This window comes from Eleutherodactylus coqui, chromosome 6 (assembly GCF_035609145.1).
Source record: "Eleutherodactylus coqui strain aEleCoq1 chromosome 6, aEleCoq1.hap1, whole genome shotgun sequence".
Taxonomy (NCBI): domain Eukaryota; kingdom Metazoa; phylum Chordata; class Amphibia; order Anura; family Eleutherodactylidae; genus Eleutherodactylus; species Eleutherodactylus coqui.
Window position 1 is genome coordinate 70,328,623 of NC_089842.1, and position 17,201 is coordinate 70,345,823.

The 17,201-nt window shown below is 42.3% G+C and overlaps 1 protein-coding gene across 2 annotated transcripts; it reads left to right on the forward strand.

Moving 5' to 3' along the window:
• Positions 1–239: 239 nt before the first annotated feature.
• On the forward strand, positions 240–16,593 carry LOC136632221 (interleukin-18-like). Of its 2 annotated transcripts, none has more exons than XM_066606954.1 (5): positions 240–369; positions 3,558–3,758; positions 8,521–8,658; positions 12,566–12,699; positions 14,982–16,593. In XM_066606954.1, the coding sequence occupies exons 1-5, from the start codon at positions 351–353 to the stop codon at positions 15,192–15,194; spliced, it is 705 nt and encodes a 234-aa protein (XP_066463051.1). In that variant the 5' UTR covers positions 240–350; the 3' UTR covers positions 15,195–16,593. The 2 variants fall into 2 exon arrangements, with proteins under 2 accessions (XP_066463051.1, XP_066463052.1); XM_066606955.1 differs by having other exon boundaries at positions 245–369; positions 3,558–3,608.
• Positions 16,594–17,201: the final 608 nt, after the last annotated feature.

Here is a 17,201-nt window from a genome sequence, read left to right on the forward strand (position 1 = left end):
CATAGGGGCAGAGACGTTTATGAGGACACTCTGGCTGTGACATAAAAGGACCCCCCGTAAAAAATTTTCACACTTCAAGCTCCTGTTCTTCTTTTGATTCTTCTGAAGTTGAGAGTTATATAATAATACGCATTACTGCCATTAGTAATAAGATGCATGCATTGAGCTTTGCTGTCTTCATTTGCTTGGTGCTGCTGATTACAGAAACGCTGGTGTAGGACGTCCCCTAATAAAATGCTTGGGCAAAACCATGTGACATAGGTCAGAAATGACTTCATTGTGTGAAGCCAAGTGGGTGGTACAAAGTACCTTTACTAGATCTGACTCGTGTAGACACATGAAGCAGAGCTATGGAGATGACTGCAGTAGGTAAGTGTAACTCGTGATTCCTGAAGTCTAACTCTAATCTAAATGTTTCATTGCCTCTTATTTGCATTCTTCATTTCCTCGACCCCACCACATCCTGAATGTTGGAGTAGAGTACTTTTAAAATGTAGTATTAAGGTCAGTATTCTGCATCAGTATTTATATGCCAGAACATAAACAGAGAAAAAGTAAAATTAACCCACTCTTGGTTTTGACTTACAAATACTGATACAAAATACTGACTGGCATACTGTCAAGGAAAAATGGCTCTTGGCTGAGGCTATGATTATGAACAGACCTTTTCTAACAGGATTTTCCAGTTTTAACTTTTAACAGTTGCCGAGTTGCCTGCAACTGAATGTACCCCTGGGCACTGCAACCGTAATCGAGAACTTTGGAACATCTTACTACAAAATGTCTGTGTGTCGTCTTCTACATGTGCTGCAGAGAATTATGCAATCTATTGTTTTCTAAGAGGATATTAGTGGTATTTTTTTTGCAAATCTCTTTTTATTAAGAGTAAAATGAAGTAGTTACATTGTACAGTGGGTATAAAATGCAGAATAGTCAAACATAACATGGTGTGATACACAGGTTGCAAAATTGCTGTACATCAGGAGTATAAACTATGTTGACAAAAGTATTGGGACCCCCACCAATCCTGTGCTGTCAGGCGAAGGGAATATGCAAATCGGATGTGAAGCATTAGGAGTAATGGAGAGTATCACACAGACATATGCTAGTACAGAAACCATCAGAACATCACAAGGTGTAGAGTTGATGGACTTCCGACAGGATATGGTGGTGGAATGTCACCTGAGCAACCAATCAGTGCGGGACATTGCATAGCTTTTGGACCTTACAAAGTCCACTGTTGGCAATGTTATTCAGAAAAGAAAACCATCTGGCGTGTGTTGTTCAGCTACTTTCGAGGAGACCTCATAAGCTGACAGAACGTGGCTAATGAAGCCTTGTATGAGCTGTGAAGGCATCACGCAGATTGTTTGCCAAAACAATCACTGAGGAGGTCTCATTGGTCATTGGAACATCCATTAGCACCAAAATCATCCATAGGGAACCTCATGCAAATGGTTACTATGGACAAACGGCTGCAGACAAACCCAACATCAGAGCAGTGAATACACAGAGGTGTCTGCGATGGTGCTTGGAGCATCATTCTTGGACTGTAATCAGGTTGAAGTGTTGTAGAGAGCAAAATCGCAGTATCTTCTGATCAGATGGTCACACTCGGGTGTGTTGCTGCTGCTCGGAAGCGGTTTCTATGTAAGTGCATCATCCCAACAGTGAAGTTTGGAGGACGTTTTGTAATAGCGTGGGGGTGTTTCTGCTGGGAAGGACTGGGGCTATTGGCTATAGTGAAGTTCATCCTTTACACCAATGGGTACAGAGAGATTGCGGACAATGTGGCATTACCTACCTTGTGGCAATGCTTTGGTACAGCTCTGTGTCTCCACCAACATGACCATGTCATACTACATGCAGTGTTGAGGCATGGCTTGAGGAGCAGAACATCTGCAAACTTCACTGGCCACCCAAAAGTCTGAGCGATGTATTTTACTGTCCCATTGAAAGCAATGGACAATGCATTCCGAGGAACACAAAAAGATAGGATATACAGTGATGTTTTTACCGCATCACATACATGTACATGACTCCATTCAAAAGAACGGTTCATATTCATGCGAGATTTGTGAGTTTCGCAAAGCACAAATCTCGCATGGGCTTCAAGAAATGGAGGCAAATCCCTCAAACCATCTATCAGAGCTTGATGGAAAACATGCAGGGTGCAGTCATTGAGGCCAAAAGTGGCCCAACAACGGATTGAAAAATGTGAATAAAATCAAGTTTCATCCCCTTCTATTTGTGTCTCAACACTTTTGTCAACATAGTGTATAGATATGTCAAGTTGTACCTTCAAAATAATAAGAAGCTAAATGATATTAAAATTAGCAGAAAATGTACACATTTCCCCAATTTGCAAGAGGTAAAAAATGCATTGCGTTTGTGAGATAGGTTTTAGTAATTTACCAATCAATAGGGCTAATGGAGAGTAGCTAATAGAAGTAGCATCTCAGCTCCACTGTGAATGAGGCTTCGGATAAAGGAGATAAGTAGGGTTCCTAGACAGATGGAAATCTAGCTAGGGATCCTAAGTTTATTTAATGGTAATGTGCTGCTTGAACTTCCAGGCTGCAAATTCCTTCATTCTACATGTTGTTTCTTACTTGCTTTTCCAAAGTTGTTTGTAGGGGAACTTACAATGTCTCCTGTGCGCTGGGATCAGTAGTTTAGCTGAAGTAATCATTGAGGTGGCCAAGTCATCTCCTTTGAGATCAAAGGAATTTGAAGATGCCCATAATAGAATCAATGAGGCTGTGAGTGGGGAAACTCTGACCTGTAATTTCCTTTAGGAGGTCAGAGATCTCTTTCCAGAAGTGATGTATTCTGCAACTGAGATTACTGACAAGAGCTTCAGAAAACTCCTTATTGCCAGTAGGTCTGCGTTCAGCCCAGCAATTAGCACTATTACACAAGCATTACCGTTGCTCATGTAATAAGGTCGTGGTCACAGACACAGAAGGTTTAACTCGGATTAAAATATTATTATACGGATATGTCATCAATATCACATAGGCCAGGATCCAATTCCCGACACCACCTCCGATCAGCTGTGTGAGGGAGCTGCAGTGGTTCGTTGAGTGCAGCGGCCTCTTCTATGGTTTGTGACATCATGTTCATTAGTCTCATGACCTCTCTGCAGCTCAGTCCTACTCAAGTGAATGGGATTGAGCTGCAATACCAGGCACAGCCACTATGCAATGTACGGCACTGTGCTTGGAGTAAAATGAAGAGACTGCTGGCCCTTCAAATAGCTGATTGGTGGGAGTCGGATTCTCACCAATGTGATATTAATGACATCCTAAGGATAGGTCATCAATATTTTAGTCCTGGATAACCCCTTTAACAATCATGTTGATATTGTATTTATCCCCAAAACAGGCATGCTCTGCTGTGCTGGGTGAGTATCTGTATGGGGCTGGGGGGAATAACTAAGTAAAATGAGCTGGTTTGGCTTTCAGATGGTCATTAAGACTCTCGGTAAGAGGATTGTCAATGAGCCCCCTAAACAATTAGGGACAGAATTACATTTTATATTCTTTTTTTTGCAGAAATTGACTTTGATTTATGTGAGATACTGGATGGAATATTACATTTTAAAGGTACGTTTAAAGAGGACCTATTACTAGACTCAACCAGTCCAACATCACCCATTGAGAATGAGCAGTGGGGACCTCCAACTTCACACATTATTGCCCCCCTTAATGGCCCCGTGAGCTGGATCAAAGAAGAGCCCATGTGGGAAAATGGAGGCAAGTATGAAAAAAATAGGGATAGAATCAGTGGGGCCACACCTGCAGAGCAATGCGACCAACCTTACTGACTATCCAATGACTGGCCCTCTTTCAATCAATGCAATCTCTACTACAACAATGTCCTGCCTAGGAGGGTATGGTCAATTTGTGCATTAAAGGGGATTGGACAGGACTGAAGTTTATCCCCTATCCACCGGTCCCGAAGGCACTTACATGAATGGAATGGCAGTTAAGCATGTGCACCAGCAGTCCATTCATTTCAGTGAGATTGCCAGTGAGCGCTTGAACGTGGCTGTTTTCAGAGTCCCATTTAAATAAATGGACTAGTGGTGCACATACTCAACTGACGCTCCATCTATACTTCGGGATTGGTGGGGGTCCTAGCAGTTGTTCCCCCACTGATCTGAAACTAACTCCACCAATAATTCTGGCACTTCATGTTGATACACAATTTTGTTATTTCAAGTAAAAAGCAGTTTCCTGCAGTATTCCGCTTTCAGTTCCCACATTCAGCAGATATGATTCTTTCACCGATTTCACTCTCAGTGCTTTGATTGCGTAATGCTGCATAAATTAACGAGAAGTCACACGTGTACAGAGACGGGAAGCAGCAGCCTCTGCTTATTGTGTATGCTCTTAAAGGGCTACTGCAGCGAAACCTTTTACTGTCATTTCTTATCATGCAGGGCAAACGAGGGCAGATAAAACTTACCAGTCCTTGAATTGATGAAATACCTGCTTCTCGTTTTCCCAAGCGACCGATGCTGTTCTAAGCCAAATGCTACAACAGACGAGAAGTCCCTGCTTGTATTAGTTTCTAAAGGCCCTTTTACACGCAATGATTATCGCTCAAAATTTGTTTTAACAGCCGAAAATGAGTGACAACCATTACATGTAAACACAGGCATCGTGCACTTTCAATTTGAACAATGATTTTAAGGTAAACTTAAAATCCAGTGTTCAGCCACTGAGAGCTATCGAACACAGATTTATCTTTCAACAGACCGCAGGCTGTTCTCCCTGCGACATGTTTACACTAGCCGGGAGGAGAACACTGCAATCTGCTGACAGCCCTGAGAGAATAAGGGAATGTGATGGCAGCTGTTTGCACAGCTGGGCGGGTGTTTAAACATATGCTGGGCTCTGCAAACAACTCATGTAGGCCCTTTTACATGCAAATGAAGATGCTAAAGTGTTAATGGACATTAACGCTTTATGCAAAAAGATTGCTAAATCTTTCAGTCGTTTGAAAGATTATCTTTGCGTGTAAAAGGGCCTTAAGAGACTCACATTGTGGCTCTTATAGGAATAAACAAAGAAAGTTACTTTTAGTGCAAGTAACAAATGCTAAAGGATTTGGCTAGTCAAACCACAGGTCATGTGGGATGAAAGGCGAGTGGACCAGACCGGGTGGATATTCCCTACAATGTCACATGTGTCATTGCACTCCGGGGAAACAATACAAAGTTTCCTCTGAGTAGCTCTTAAAAAAGAAGTGATCTGGATTATGATTTCTCCAGCAGGCTTTTGGGGTATTTTGTCGCTTCCGAATTATATCGTGTGCACACTTCGTCGACCAGAATCAGACACAAATGCTGGTCTAAAAACTGGGAGAGTCTCTACAATGTGTAGAGGCTCAAGCCTTTTATTATAACACATGACAACCGCCCTTCAATGGGCGTGCAACAGATTACATCAGTAACATATATGATTCTCATTTGTCGGATCATATAGAATCTCCCACCTCTCGCCCCACCCTCCCTCACGTCCGCCATAGTATGGACTTTGTCTTCTTTAGCATGCAGACAACCTTAAGCAGTTTCTGTGTATGTGGCAACCTATTGTTTAACTAGCTTGGGTGAGGAGAGGAAGGGGGCCTAGGTAAACACTCAGTATTGAACACAGGATATACACATAACACTATAGCCCTTAACTCTTAGAGGTCTCTTGTGCAATCCCTATGTACTTAGCTAACATTAGATCAGACATCCATTGTCTAGCAAATAGCATGATTAGATTGTGTGTGTCCTTTAAACTCCTGAGCTAAAAAGTCATTACAACAGCAAAATACATTTGGGTTATATAAATCGATAGACATTTTATACCAAAATAATCAACATGTCTATCACAGAAGCGTTTTGAAAAAAGGTAAAAAGTTAAGTATGTGGAGAAGAGTATAAAGCATAGGAAAACAAATTTGCAGGAATTTACTATCAATCTCTTAAACGCCCACACGCACTTAACGTATCTTTATTGACTTCCTTCTCCAGAAGTCTCTTATTTATATGTTCTGCATAACAGATGTTATAACTCCCAGCTATACAATCCTAGTCGACCGCTGCAGTAGTTTCATCATACGCTGCAGTAGAGATCGTTGACTGGATGAACATGATAAATCATTGCATAAATAAAACCCTTTCCAAGTTGTCTAGACAATTAATTACACTTTGTGTCATGTTCAAATGATAAAAAGGTGTCCAAAGGTGTAACTATTCCTCTGCCATCCAATAGGTGCCGCTGCAGGGGTATTGTTCCATCTACCTTATTTGCATAAATTACCCAGAGGAGCATGCACGGCCTTATGTCTCCTCGCTCACTTTTCAGGTGTCTTCTCACAGCCCTTCTGGGTGCTCTTCTTGGGGAGAAGCGATGCCATCCCCTGACCCACTCACCCCCTGGGTGTCTCCACACACTTTTTGGGTACTCTCCTTAAGGAGAGACACACTTCTTGACCAACGTCACAGGCCTCTCACCAGCCAAGCCAGAAACCTACTGCACATTGATGAGGGGCAAACACCCTGAAACAGCTGTCTGTGTATGGATTCCGGCTTGATTTTCTATTCCCAATCATTGTTTAACAAACTTGTTGAGAAGTCGTACATTAATTTGAAGGAATGCTGCCATCCAAAAGGTGGCGCTGCGGAGGTATTGTTCTATGGTTCTTATTTGCACTATTCCTGTGTGTCACTATGCCCCCAAATACTGTGTTTCAGAAATAAGTACTATCACTATAAATAACCCCAAATAACAATGCCACAGTGGGTACCTCTGAAGACAACAGTGCCAAAGTCATGTCCTTTGCAAGTACCATCTTTTGTTCCCCAGTGATAGTGCTCCTTTGTGTTCCCACACATTGTAAGGGACACTACAGTGGGTATTATTACTAATAACACTGTGTGCCCCCAGAAATAATGCCCACTTTTTTCTCTCAAGACAAAAATAAGATTCCCTTTGTGCCTTTTTGAAGGTAATGTTACCAGAGTACCCCCTTCAAAGGTATTAATACCCCAAGCGTTCCTGTATGTGTCATCATGAGTGGGGTTATCCTCAGGATATGTTTATCAATAACTGATTGGGGGGGATTCTGCCACCCAGGACTCCTTTGACGATCACCTCTTGCTTTTTGTGCAGGGAGTTGATGCATGCTGAAAGCACACAGCTCTGTACACACTGCACTGGCCCATCATGGTACTGCAGACACAGTTCCCATTCGCTTCAGTGAGAACTGTACCTTCAATACTATTTTGGATCACTGCAGTGTAGGTAGATGTGTACTTCTGGCTCCATACACTGACTCAGCAGCCTGGCAAACAGCTGAATAGCCGAAGTTCTGAACAGCAGACCCTGACTGATCAACTATTGATGACCTAGCCTGAAGGTATGTCTTCAGTCATTTAGAGTTAGACAACCCCTTTAAATTATAAGGTTGTCTGTTATGGGAATTAGTCTTTTATACTTATGAATATGGCAACTCACACTGCTAGTAAGCCAATGTGAAAGCTATATTTTTCTAAAAATCTTTGAATAGTCCCTAATTCTGGGAGCATATAGGCCTTGGAATAGAATTAAGCCAGTGTCATAGTACTACATGACAGCAATATGAACAGTGCTAATCAGTAGATATCACCACTGATCTGAAAAATATATATCTTGAATTTTATGCGTAGGTGAGTTAAAGGGGTTGTCTCATGGCAAAGCTCAAAATTTTACCTTAGGGTGCCTACCCACTAGCGTTTTTTTTCACTGCGAAATTCGCAGGTTTTTTTTTCTGCAGGGGGTCTATGGGACTTGTAATGTAAAAATCGCGATTTTGCGCGATCGCGATTTTAGCTTTGAATGTCCCATGCAGAAAAAAAAAAACGCTGCGAATTTCGCAGTAAAAAAAACGCTAGTGGGTAGGCACCCTTACCCCATTCCCCCTGTCACCCCCCTGGCATAAAATAGCAAAGTAAAGCGCTTTTTAAGCCGCTTGCTACTTACCGATCTGACGAAATAAGGACTTTAAAAAATCTTCTCCCAAGATGGCCGCCGGTCCTTTCCCAGGGATGCACTGCGGTTTTCTCCCATGGTGCACCGCGGGTCTTCTCCCATGGTGCACCATGGGCTCTGTGCGTTCCATTGCCGATTCCAGCCTCCTGATTGGCTGGAATCGGCACACGTGACGGGGCGGAGCTACGCGATGATGCGTAGAAGGGGCGGAGCCAGAACGCCGCTCGTGCCTGGACCGAGCAGAAGGGGAGAAGACCGCACAGCGCAAGCGCGTCTAAAAAAGCAAGAAGACATCAGAATTAGACGGATCCATGGCGACGGGGACGCTAGCAACGGAGCAGGTAAGTGAATAACTTCTGTATGGCTCATATTTAATGCACGATGTATATTACAAAGTGCATTAATATGGCCATACAGAAGTGCTTAACCCCACTTGCTGCCGTGAGACAACCCCTTTAATTAATCTTTCTGTAATCTATTGATTTTACAGATGGCCTGGAAACAGATGCCTGGAAAAAGTCACGGAGCTCCATAACAGGAATGATTATGAACATTTTTGAGCACTGCCTGGTAGCTCACCCCGATGACCTTCATGATGGTGGTGCAGTCTTTGCTAATCCAGGATCAGGTAGTGAAAACAAATTGTGTCAAATGCATTCACAAAATGAGATTGAAAGCTTATAGTGATCAAGTAGATTTGTCTACTATGTAAAGCATAACTGGTTGATATTAAGTCTGCAGTCATAGGCTTAAGTTAAATCTTCTGCACCCTGCTCCTAAATCTGTTACACCCCTGTCTGCAGTGAGGCAGAGCCATGTATGACCCAAGCATGTTTGCTTTTGCATACATAATTCATATGAAGTAGATGGGTCATAAAGACCGTTATCCTTGTAACAGGGTGGTCTGGGATTCCTTTTTTAAAGTGGACCTGTCACATACTCATCAGGAGCTGACTGTAATTGACAGCTAGCCAATCCCCGCTGTTAACCCTTTCATTACCACAATCGACATAGATTGCGGCATGTAAAGAATGGAAGTGTGCTCCCTCTGTGATGTCATCGGCCCTCCGCTATGTAATCGCAGAGGGCTGAAGGGTTGTCTTGAGAAGCGGAAAGCCAGGCACTGGTGTCCAGGTCTTCCCTGGACTGTGATCGCTATTGTAAATTTGTAAATGATAATGCATTGCAGTAGAAAAGTGTACTGCAATGCATTATCAAAATGATCATAGCGTTTATGGTTCAAGTCCCCTAAGGGGACATTCAAAAAAAATAAATAAAAGCAGTAAAAAGAATCATGTAAAACAAAAAGACAGATTAAGAAAAACCTTTTTTTTCTGCACTCTGTCTCTTTTTGTATGAATAAAAAGAAACTTACATATTTGGTATCTATTGCATCCATATCGCACCTACAACAAATTGAAATCCTACATGTCAAAAACTTTAATGAAAAAAAATAAGCTAAAAAAAGCTGAGCAAAAAAGGTTATTTTGTTGCTGTCACGTCCTCAAAAAAGCAATAAAACTGATCAAAAATGCTGTATGTATCCCAATATGGTACCAATAAAATCTACAGCTCATCATGCAAAAAAAAGCCCTCACAGAGCTCTGTCTGTCAATTGAGAAATAAAAAAAAATATGGGACTTTGAATGCAGCGATGCAGGAAAAACAAAAAGGTGCAAAAGTGGAAAAACCTAAAAATATATATATAATTTTGGTATCACTGTCATCGTACCAACCCCCGGGAAAGATTTTTAATTTAATTTATGCTGTATGATTAAGGGCTTATTCCCATGAGCGCATATCGGCCGGTGTTTTCACGGCCGGCTGATATACCTTTCCATCTGAGCTGTCCCACAATTCCCTCCCCCTCACCGGCTCTCTACCATCTCCTCCCCTCTGGCTGTTTGCAATGGGAGTGGGTGGGACAGGAGCGGAGCTAATCTCCGCCATCCCGCCCACTCCTATTGCTTGCTGCGGACAAGGGGCAGAGGCTTAGGTCCGCCCCCATCCCACCCACTCCCATTACAAACAGCCGGCGGGGAGCAGAGAGACGGTGAGGGGGAGGTAAGGGGGGGGGGGGGGGGACAGCTCAGATGAAAGTGTATATTGGCTGGCGTTTTCACGCTTGGGAGAATAAGCCCTAATGCTGTAAAAAATAAAATAAATAAATAAAACAACAGCAGATTTTGTGTATTTTTTTCTTCTTTCTCCAAATAAAATTATATGTACCCAAAAAATGGTACCAATAAAAGCTACACTTTATCGTACAAAAAAATCAAGCCCTCATATGGCCATGATTTTACATTGCAACACAGATAATACATTGCAACAGAGAAGTATTGAAATGTATTATATGAGCAAACAATTGCATGTTCAAATCCCCTCATGGGAATAAGGGTGCGTTCACACGAGCGCATAAACGGCGCGTTTTTGCGCCCAATCGTATAAACGTGACCATCTGAGGCATTGGTTTCCAATGTATTCGTTCGCATGGGCGATTTTACGGCGCGTAAAAACGGCAACCCGAAAAAAAAAATGGAACATATGCGACCGAAATACGCGCCAACGCATATTCGATGGCCGAAAAGATAGTTTGCAAAGTAGGAACAAACGATAATACGCTTTCTAGCTCTGGTCATGATCGCCGAAAAACGTTCTTTCCGGCGATTAAACGCTGCGCACATGCGAACGTAAATACGCCTACGCTCGTGTGACCGCGCCCTAAAGCTGCAAAAAATGCTTATCCACTAGGGAGAAAAAAAAACAAATATTACAAGTACAAAAATGTTTCTCATTACTTATGTAAAAAATGGGAACAGTAAAAAAAATCTTAATTGGTATCGCCGCATCTGTTTACTACGGTATGTATGCCGGGAACGTTCTTAACTTACATGTTAAATGTATGGCAAAAATGTGATGTGAATGGGGTCTGAGACCTGATATAGAGTGTTGTGCAAAAGTTTTAGGCAGTTGGGGAAAAAGTAAGAATGCTTTGAAAAATAGAAGTGTTAATATTTTATTTCTGTCAATTAACAAAATGCAAAGTGAATGAACAAAGGAGAACTCGAAATCAACATTCTTCTAGGTACACTTGCACACAGATAGGGATTTTGTAGGATTATAGTCAGGTATATATAATTAACCAATTATACAAGCAGGTGATAATGATCATCCTTTTCATATGTAGGTTAATCACTGTTACTAAAGGCCCATTTAGACAAAACGATTATCGCTCAAAATTTGCTCAAAAGCCATCTTTTGAGTGATAATCGTTGTGTGTAACTGCACGGACATCCTGCAGTTTTGGTTAAGCCGTCACTCATCGTTGTCTTTTAGCATGCTGAAAGACGACGATGAGCCTTATCAGGGATTCACAGCGGGATACAGCTGATTCTATTGTTTCAGCTATATCCCGCTCCCTGATGACAGGCTGAATATGAAGAACAGAGCGGTCCAGCTCGGTTTTCCCTACCCCGCACGGTGTTCTAGGCTGTATAACAGCCAGGCGCTCCGGGCAGAAAACAGCTGGATGCAGAAGGCCAACGGGGACACCCCGCTTGTCTTCTGCATCCTCCACTCCGAGCTTTCAGCTATATGACAGCTGGGCGCTCCCAGCGGGGAACAGCTGGATGCAAAAGACAAGCAGGGACACCTCATTTTGAGCAATCATCTTGCGCTGTAAATGACACAACGATTATCACTCAAAAGTCGCTCAGAAGACATCTTTTGGGCGATAATCGTGTCTAAATGGGCCTTAACTGAAACAGCTGTGTTTCACAAATGCTTTAGCATTGATTTATAGTAAATAAGCAAACATTAATACAGTCCTCATATTATTCTATGTATTTCCTTAATGGTTTAGGCATATGGCTGCATTACAGCTATGGAGTAGAGCCATATACTGTATACCAAAGACGATCTACCAGGATGGGACTTGATCCTGTTCTTAGCATTAGGTACAGATGTAGCAAAGTTTAACTCAAATGTGATAACTTGTTGCAAAAGGTTTTCTTAACACCACAGAAGCCATTGAAAAGGCCAATAAACTGTGGCACATAACTTTTTCTTAATTTTCTTAATGCATTTAAAGGGGTTCTCCATGGAAAATCCTACTGATGACCTACTCTCAGTTGATCGGCTGGGGTCCGTCACTCAGGACCCCGACCGATCAACTGAGCGGGTGCATGCAAATACACACAAATTGAAATCAATGAGAGCCGTGCCTGCAGTTACAAGTGCCAGCCACTACACAGAGGTCGTCGGCGTGGAGACTTCCGCTGCTTCAACTCTGACCTCTGTATATTTGTGGCACTGGCAGCATGCGCCCACTCAGCTGATCGGTCAGGATCCCGAGTGTCGGACCCCGGCTGATCAACTATTGATGACCTATCCTAACGATAGGTCATTAATAGTATTTTGCACGGAGACCCCTTTAAGTATTGGGTTAAACTTTGCTTCTCTTTTATTTGCTCATGCATGGAGCTTAACGGCTTTAAACAGACCAAAATGTGTCAGTGCTTTCTTCTTTCTTGCAGACTGTCAAACCTTTGAGCTTCAGATATACAGAACTACTAGTCCAAATGATGGACTTTCTGTGGCATTCACTGTAAACTATAATGGCGATAAATACCACATGTGCTGCACAGAAGACATGAAGATTTACTTCAAGGTAAGACTGAGATATCTATGAGACCACTCCTAAATTGGATGGGGCAATTTCTCTTGAGTTTAGATGAACACACACAATTTCCATAACTCGCACTGAAGAGAATAGGAGTTTCAGAAATAACTTGGCCCAGGCCACTATGTTGTTTCCATACTCCCAGACACCCTGAACGGAAGGGTATTGCCATCTTGGCTGTGAATGACCATGATGAGAAGAACACCTTAAATGGAAACAGTATACAAACCCCTAGTGGCAGCTGTTAGAAACCCATGTGGCAGGCTTGCCATGGTCTTCCGAATATCTCCCCTAGTTTAGAAGGCTTTAGGACAATAAAGAAGAGTAGAGAATAGAGATGAGCGAGTATACTCGCTAAAGGCAATTGCTCGAGCGAGCATTGCCTTTAGCGAGTACCTGCCCGCTCGAGACCAAAGGTTTGGGTGCCGGCGCTGGGGAGCGGTGAGTAGCGGCAGTCAGCAGGAGGGAGTGGGGGGGGGGGGGAGAGAGGGAGAGAGAGATCTCCCCTCCGTTCCGCCCCGCTCTTCCTGCCTGCCGCCGGCACCCGAACCTTCGGTCTTGAGCGGGCAGGAACTCGCTAAAGGCAATGCTCGCTTGAGCAATTGCCTTTAGCGAGTATACTCGCGCATCTCTAGTAGAGAACTATACTATGAAATTCATAGCATAAACTAAAGAAAGTGGCTCTACTTAGTGAGTGATAACTATCTCTGCATGTACAATCCTACATAGAAGGCTGTCCATCACTAATAATCCGTCCGTGGGCATTAGCTCTTATATATATAGATATGCTCAGCTCCTCCTTCTCTATAACGTGATGCCTGGAGATCGGACAGCAGCTTTTATATGACAGGTTTCCTTTAATTCATCAACTTGTCTACTCAATGTGATGATTGCTGAGATAAAATAAATGATCCCACCCTTTAACCCCTTGAGTGGCACGCCCGGAAATTTTCCGGGACGAGCTCCACTGCTCATAGCGATATAGCCCGGAAGATTTCCGGGCTATGTATCACTATGGGAGCTGCAGAGCACACTGCCACAAGCTGTGGCAGTGTGCTCTGCCTGCACAGTCCCACAGAGAACAAAGCAAGGGCTTTGAAAAACCAGCAGAAGATATTGCCGATATGCCGGCAATCTCCTGCTTTGTTTACAGGTTGCCATAGAGACCATCGGCTTGTCAGAAGCAAGCCGATGGTCTTTGTGGCAGGGAGAGCTTGGTGCTTGGCTGTCAGAGGACAGCTAGGTACCTGCTCTTACAGCAGAGATCAGAGAAAACCTCCGATCTCTGCTGTGTTAACCCTTTACATGCGGCAGTCTATGTGACTGCAGCATGTAAAGGGCTGTCACTGCAGCATGTAAAGGGCTGTCACCATCGGACCCCCGGAATGTGATCAGGGGTCCTGATGGGTCCCTGTGGAAGTCCCCTAAAGGGACAAAATAAAAAATAAAAAAAAAGTTAAAAAATTATTAAAAAAATAATAAAAACACTTGTCTCCATTTACTTTGTAAAAAATCAAAAATACAATCACACATGTGGTATCCATGCATCGTAATGACCCAGAGGAGGAAGTTAATACATTATTTAACCCCTTAATGACATGGCCCCCTTTTTTTTTTTTCCCCCATTTCTTTTTTTCCTCCCCCCTGTTTAAAAAATCACAACTTGTCCCGCAAAAAACAAGCCCTTATATGGCCATGTCAATGGAAAAATGAAAAGGTTATGGCTCTTGAGACGCAACTGCAAAATTAGTTAAAATTCAATGATTAGACCATTTTAAAAAACGTGCCCTGGTGGGCACGGCAGGGTGGTAGGAAACCCGCCACTCAAGGGGTTAAGAGGTAATTAATACAATTCATGAAGAAATAGAATAGGTAATACAGTGATCCCTCGCTATATCGCTGTTCAATGATTGCAGCCTCAGTGCATTGTGGATTTTAGATAGACCATATATAATTCTGTTTTCGCAGAGTTTTTTGCTATATCGCGGAATTTTGCGGTACACACAGGAAATACAGTACGCCACTAGTGCTTGCCATCGTTAAAAAGCGCATGATTTGTTTACTTTTGCGATTGTTTGGCAGTTCATCCAACAGATTGATTTGTGTAAATATAACGCCGCTACTTCGTGGATTTTCACGTATCGCGGGGGTCTCTGGAACATAACCCCTGCAATAGACGAAGGGTCACTGTAATGGGTAAACTTAGAAATAGACATGCAATCACCCCTGTACAGAACATGAATCACATATACATTTTTCTCCCATTACAGAAAGGAGACAGCCCTGAGCGCATCGATGGAAACCTCAGCGAGATCATCTTTTTTCAAAAACAGTTCAGTGAAGGCGACGAAAGCTTCAAATTCCAATCAGCGTTAAAAGCGGGCTACTACTTAGCAGTCAGTGATGAAGGTGGACAACAGAAATTAATCCTCAAATCTCATAATGGACTGAATGAAAGAGAACGGTTTACTATAACCCATTAAGGACCAGGCTGTTTTAGTCCTAAGACACCTCTTAGGCCTTTTACCCATGTGGTGATTTTACTGCCCTTTTTTCCCTTTAGCTACCAAAATTATTTTTATGCATTTTTTCTTCCCATGACAAAGTGCTTTTTTTTTTAAATTATTATTATTATTATTGGAGGTAAAAAGCTAAAAAGAATAGTTTTTTTTACATTTTAATTCTTTTAAATTAGTATATTTACGCTAAAAAAGTATTTATGTATATTTTTATTTTATTCTATAATTTTTTAAACTTATTTTTGTAAGTATTTTTTTTACCATCTATGATGTCTTATAGGCCCGCACAGGGTCATTCACGTTGTCTTTTTTTTTTTATACACTTTTCCATTGTAGCTGGGGCATTCATAGGAGCCCCAGTTACTCTGGAAAACATCCCCCTGTAGTGACAATAGTCACTGGCAGAGCTGATCAGGGTCTACTGTAACAGGGAGAATCTGGCAGTCACATGATCACTGGGTCGCATAGTGGAAGAAACACTTCCACTTTCACTCTTTAGTACATAGTGCTCATTGAGTGCTATGTACCCAGGAAAGGAGAAGGCAGAAGGGATTAAAAAACGCTTTGCCCCATCATTAAGAAATTCTGGGCTCAGGTTTAACTCAAGATGAATGAGATATGTAAAACGAATTTGACCCTCACCCCCCGAGCTAGTGCATCTAAACTTGTTAGACTGCCCGTTGGGCAAGAAGCACCTGCATATGCACCTCATTAGTGCAGCAAAGCTACTGATACCCATGGAATTGTTAAATAAAGATGCACCCACAACATCAGAGTGTCTCAAATCTGTCACCTAGAAGAAATGTCCAGCTGGGACACTTGGTCTTGTTTTACTTTTCTTGAATTATAGTCACCTTGGTTGATGTGGAATCATGCAACTGCTTCGGGGTCTGATGGTTCACAAGGGGGAGCCACACATGGCACAGAGTATAGCAGATACAATCAGCTATGACCATTAATATTGTTAAAACTTTTTTCTCCCTGTAAACATCACTGACAAATGTTCCTTGAAGTTTATGACAGATTTGTAAAGTCGATTAAGATTTGATACAGATGTATCTCATTCTGTTATATGCTTTGTATTTAAAGATATGTAACATTTTGAGAATGAAACATTGTTATCTATGACTGTACAAGCTTACTGAAAAGTTATGTGACGTACGTCTCTGTTATGTGTATCTTTGTTTGTCTTTGAGATTTGATAAAAAAATGCCTTTCTCTTCTCCTCTGGGTTTTCAGCTGTGACTAACAGCTGGAAACCCGACCTGCACCTGCTTGATTGCAGAAGCAGGGGTTTTAATCCCGTGTTGTATTTCTGCTATCGGCTGTGATTTAAGCCAGGCACCAGGTGTTGAGTATTTACTGGGGGACATTTATACTCAGTGAGAATCCCGTGATCCAGTATTTTTTTATATAATAAAACACAATATAGTAAACACATGTAAAAAAAAACACATTATAGACAAATGAGGTGCCTCCCTCACACAGGCATTTGCAAAACCGCTGCATTTTTCAACACTGCGTTTCCATCAGTGTAGACTTGCGTTTTGGCTGATGTAGCTGATAATGCCAGAACTGCTGTGCTAGCATAGCATAGCAACACTGTCAAAAACGCTGTACCAAGTTGGGTCGCATTTTCAGCAGCACTGAAAACGCTGCCATTAATTTCAATGGGCGACGCACAGCGTTTAAAACCACTGAAACCCCCCAAAATAGAACAGACAACACTTCAATGCTTTTGTGAGAAGCCCCATTCAGATGAATGGCAGCGTTGTACAGCATTCAGCGCAGCGCAGAAAACAGCGTTAAACTCTGGAAAAAACGCCTGTATGAGGGAGGCCTAAAGTAGTATAAAATCATACAGAAGCTACTGCTCGGCAGCATGTCTCTGGATATAATGGACACAAATACACATATTTATTGGCAAATTCAGTTACCTGCCCAGGGAGAACACTTGAATAATAACAAACT

What these genes read in the sequence shown, in the direction of transcription:
- LOC136632221 (XM_066606954.1), top strand. An exon ending in CTTTGCTAATCCAGGATCAG is followed by an intron (nt 8,659 to 12,565) that starts GTAGTGAAAACA and finishes TCTTTCTTGCAG; the next exon opens with ACTGTCAAACCTTTGAGCTT. An exon ending in ACATGAAGATTTACTTCAAG is followed by an intron (nt 12,700 to 14,981) that starts GTAAGACTGAGA and finishes CTCCCATTACAG; the next exon opens with AAAGGAGACAGCCCTGAGCG.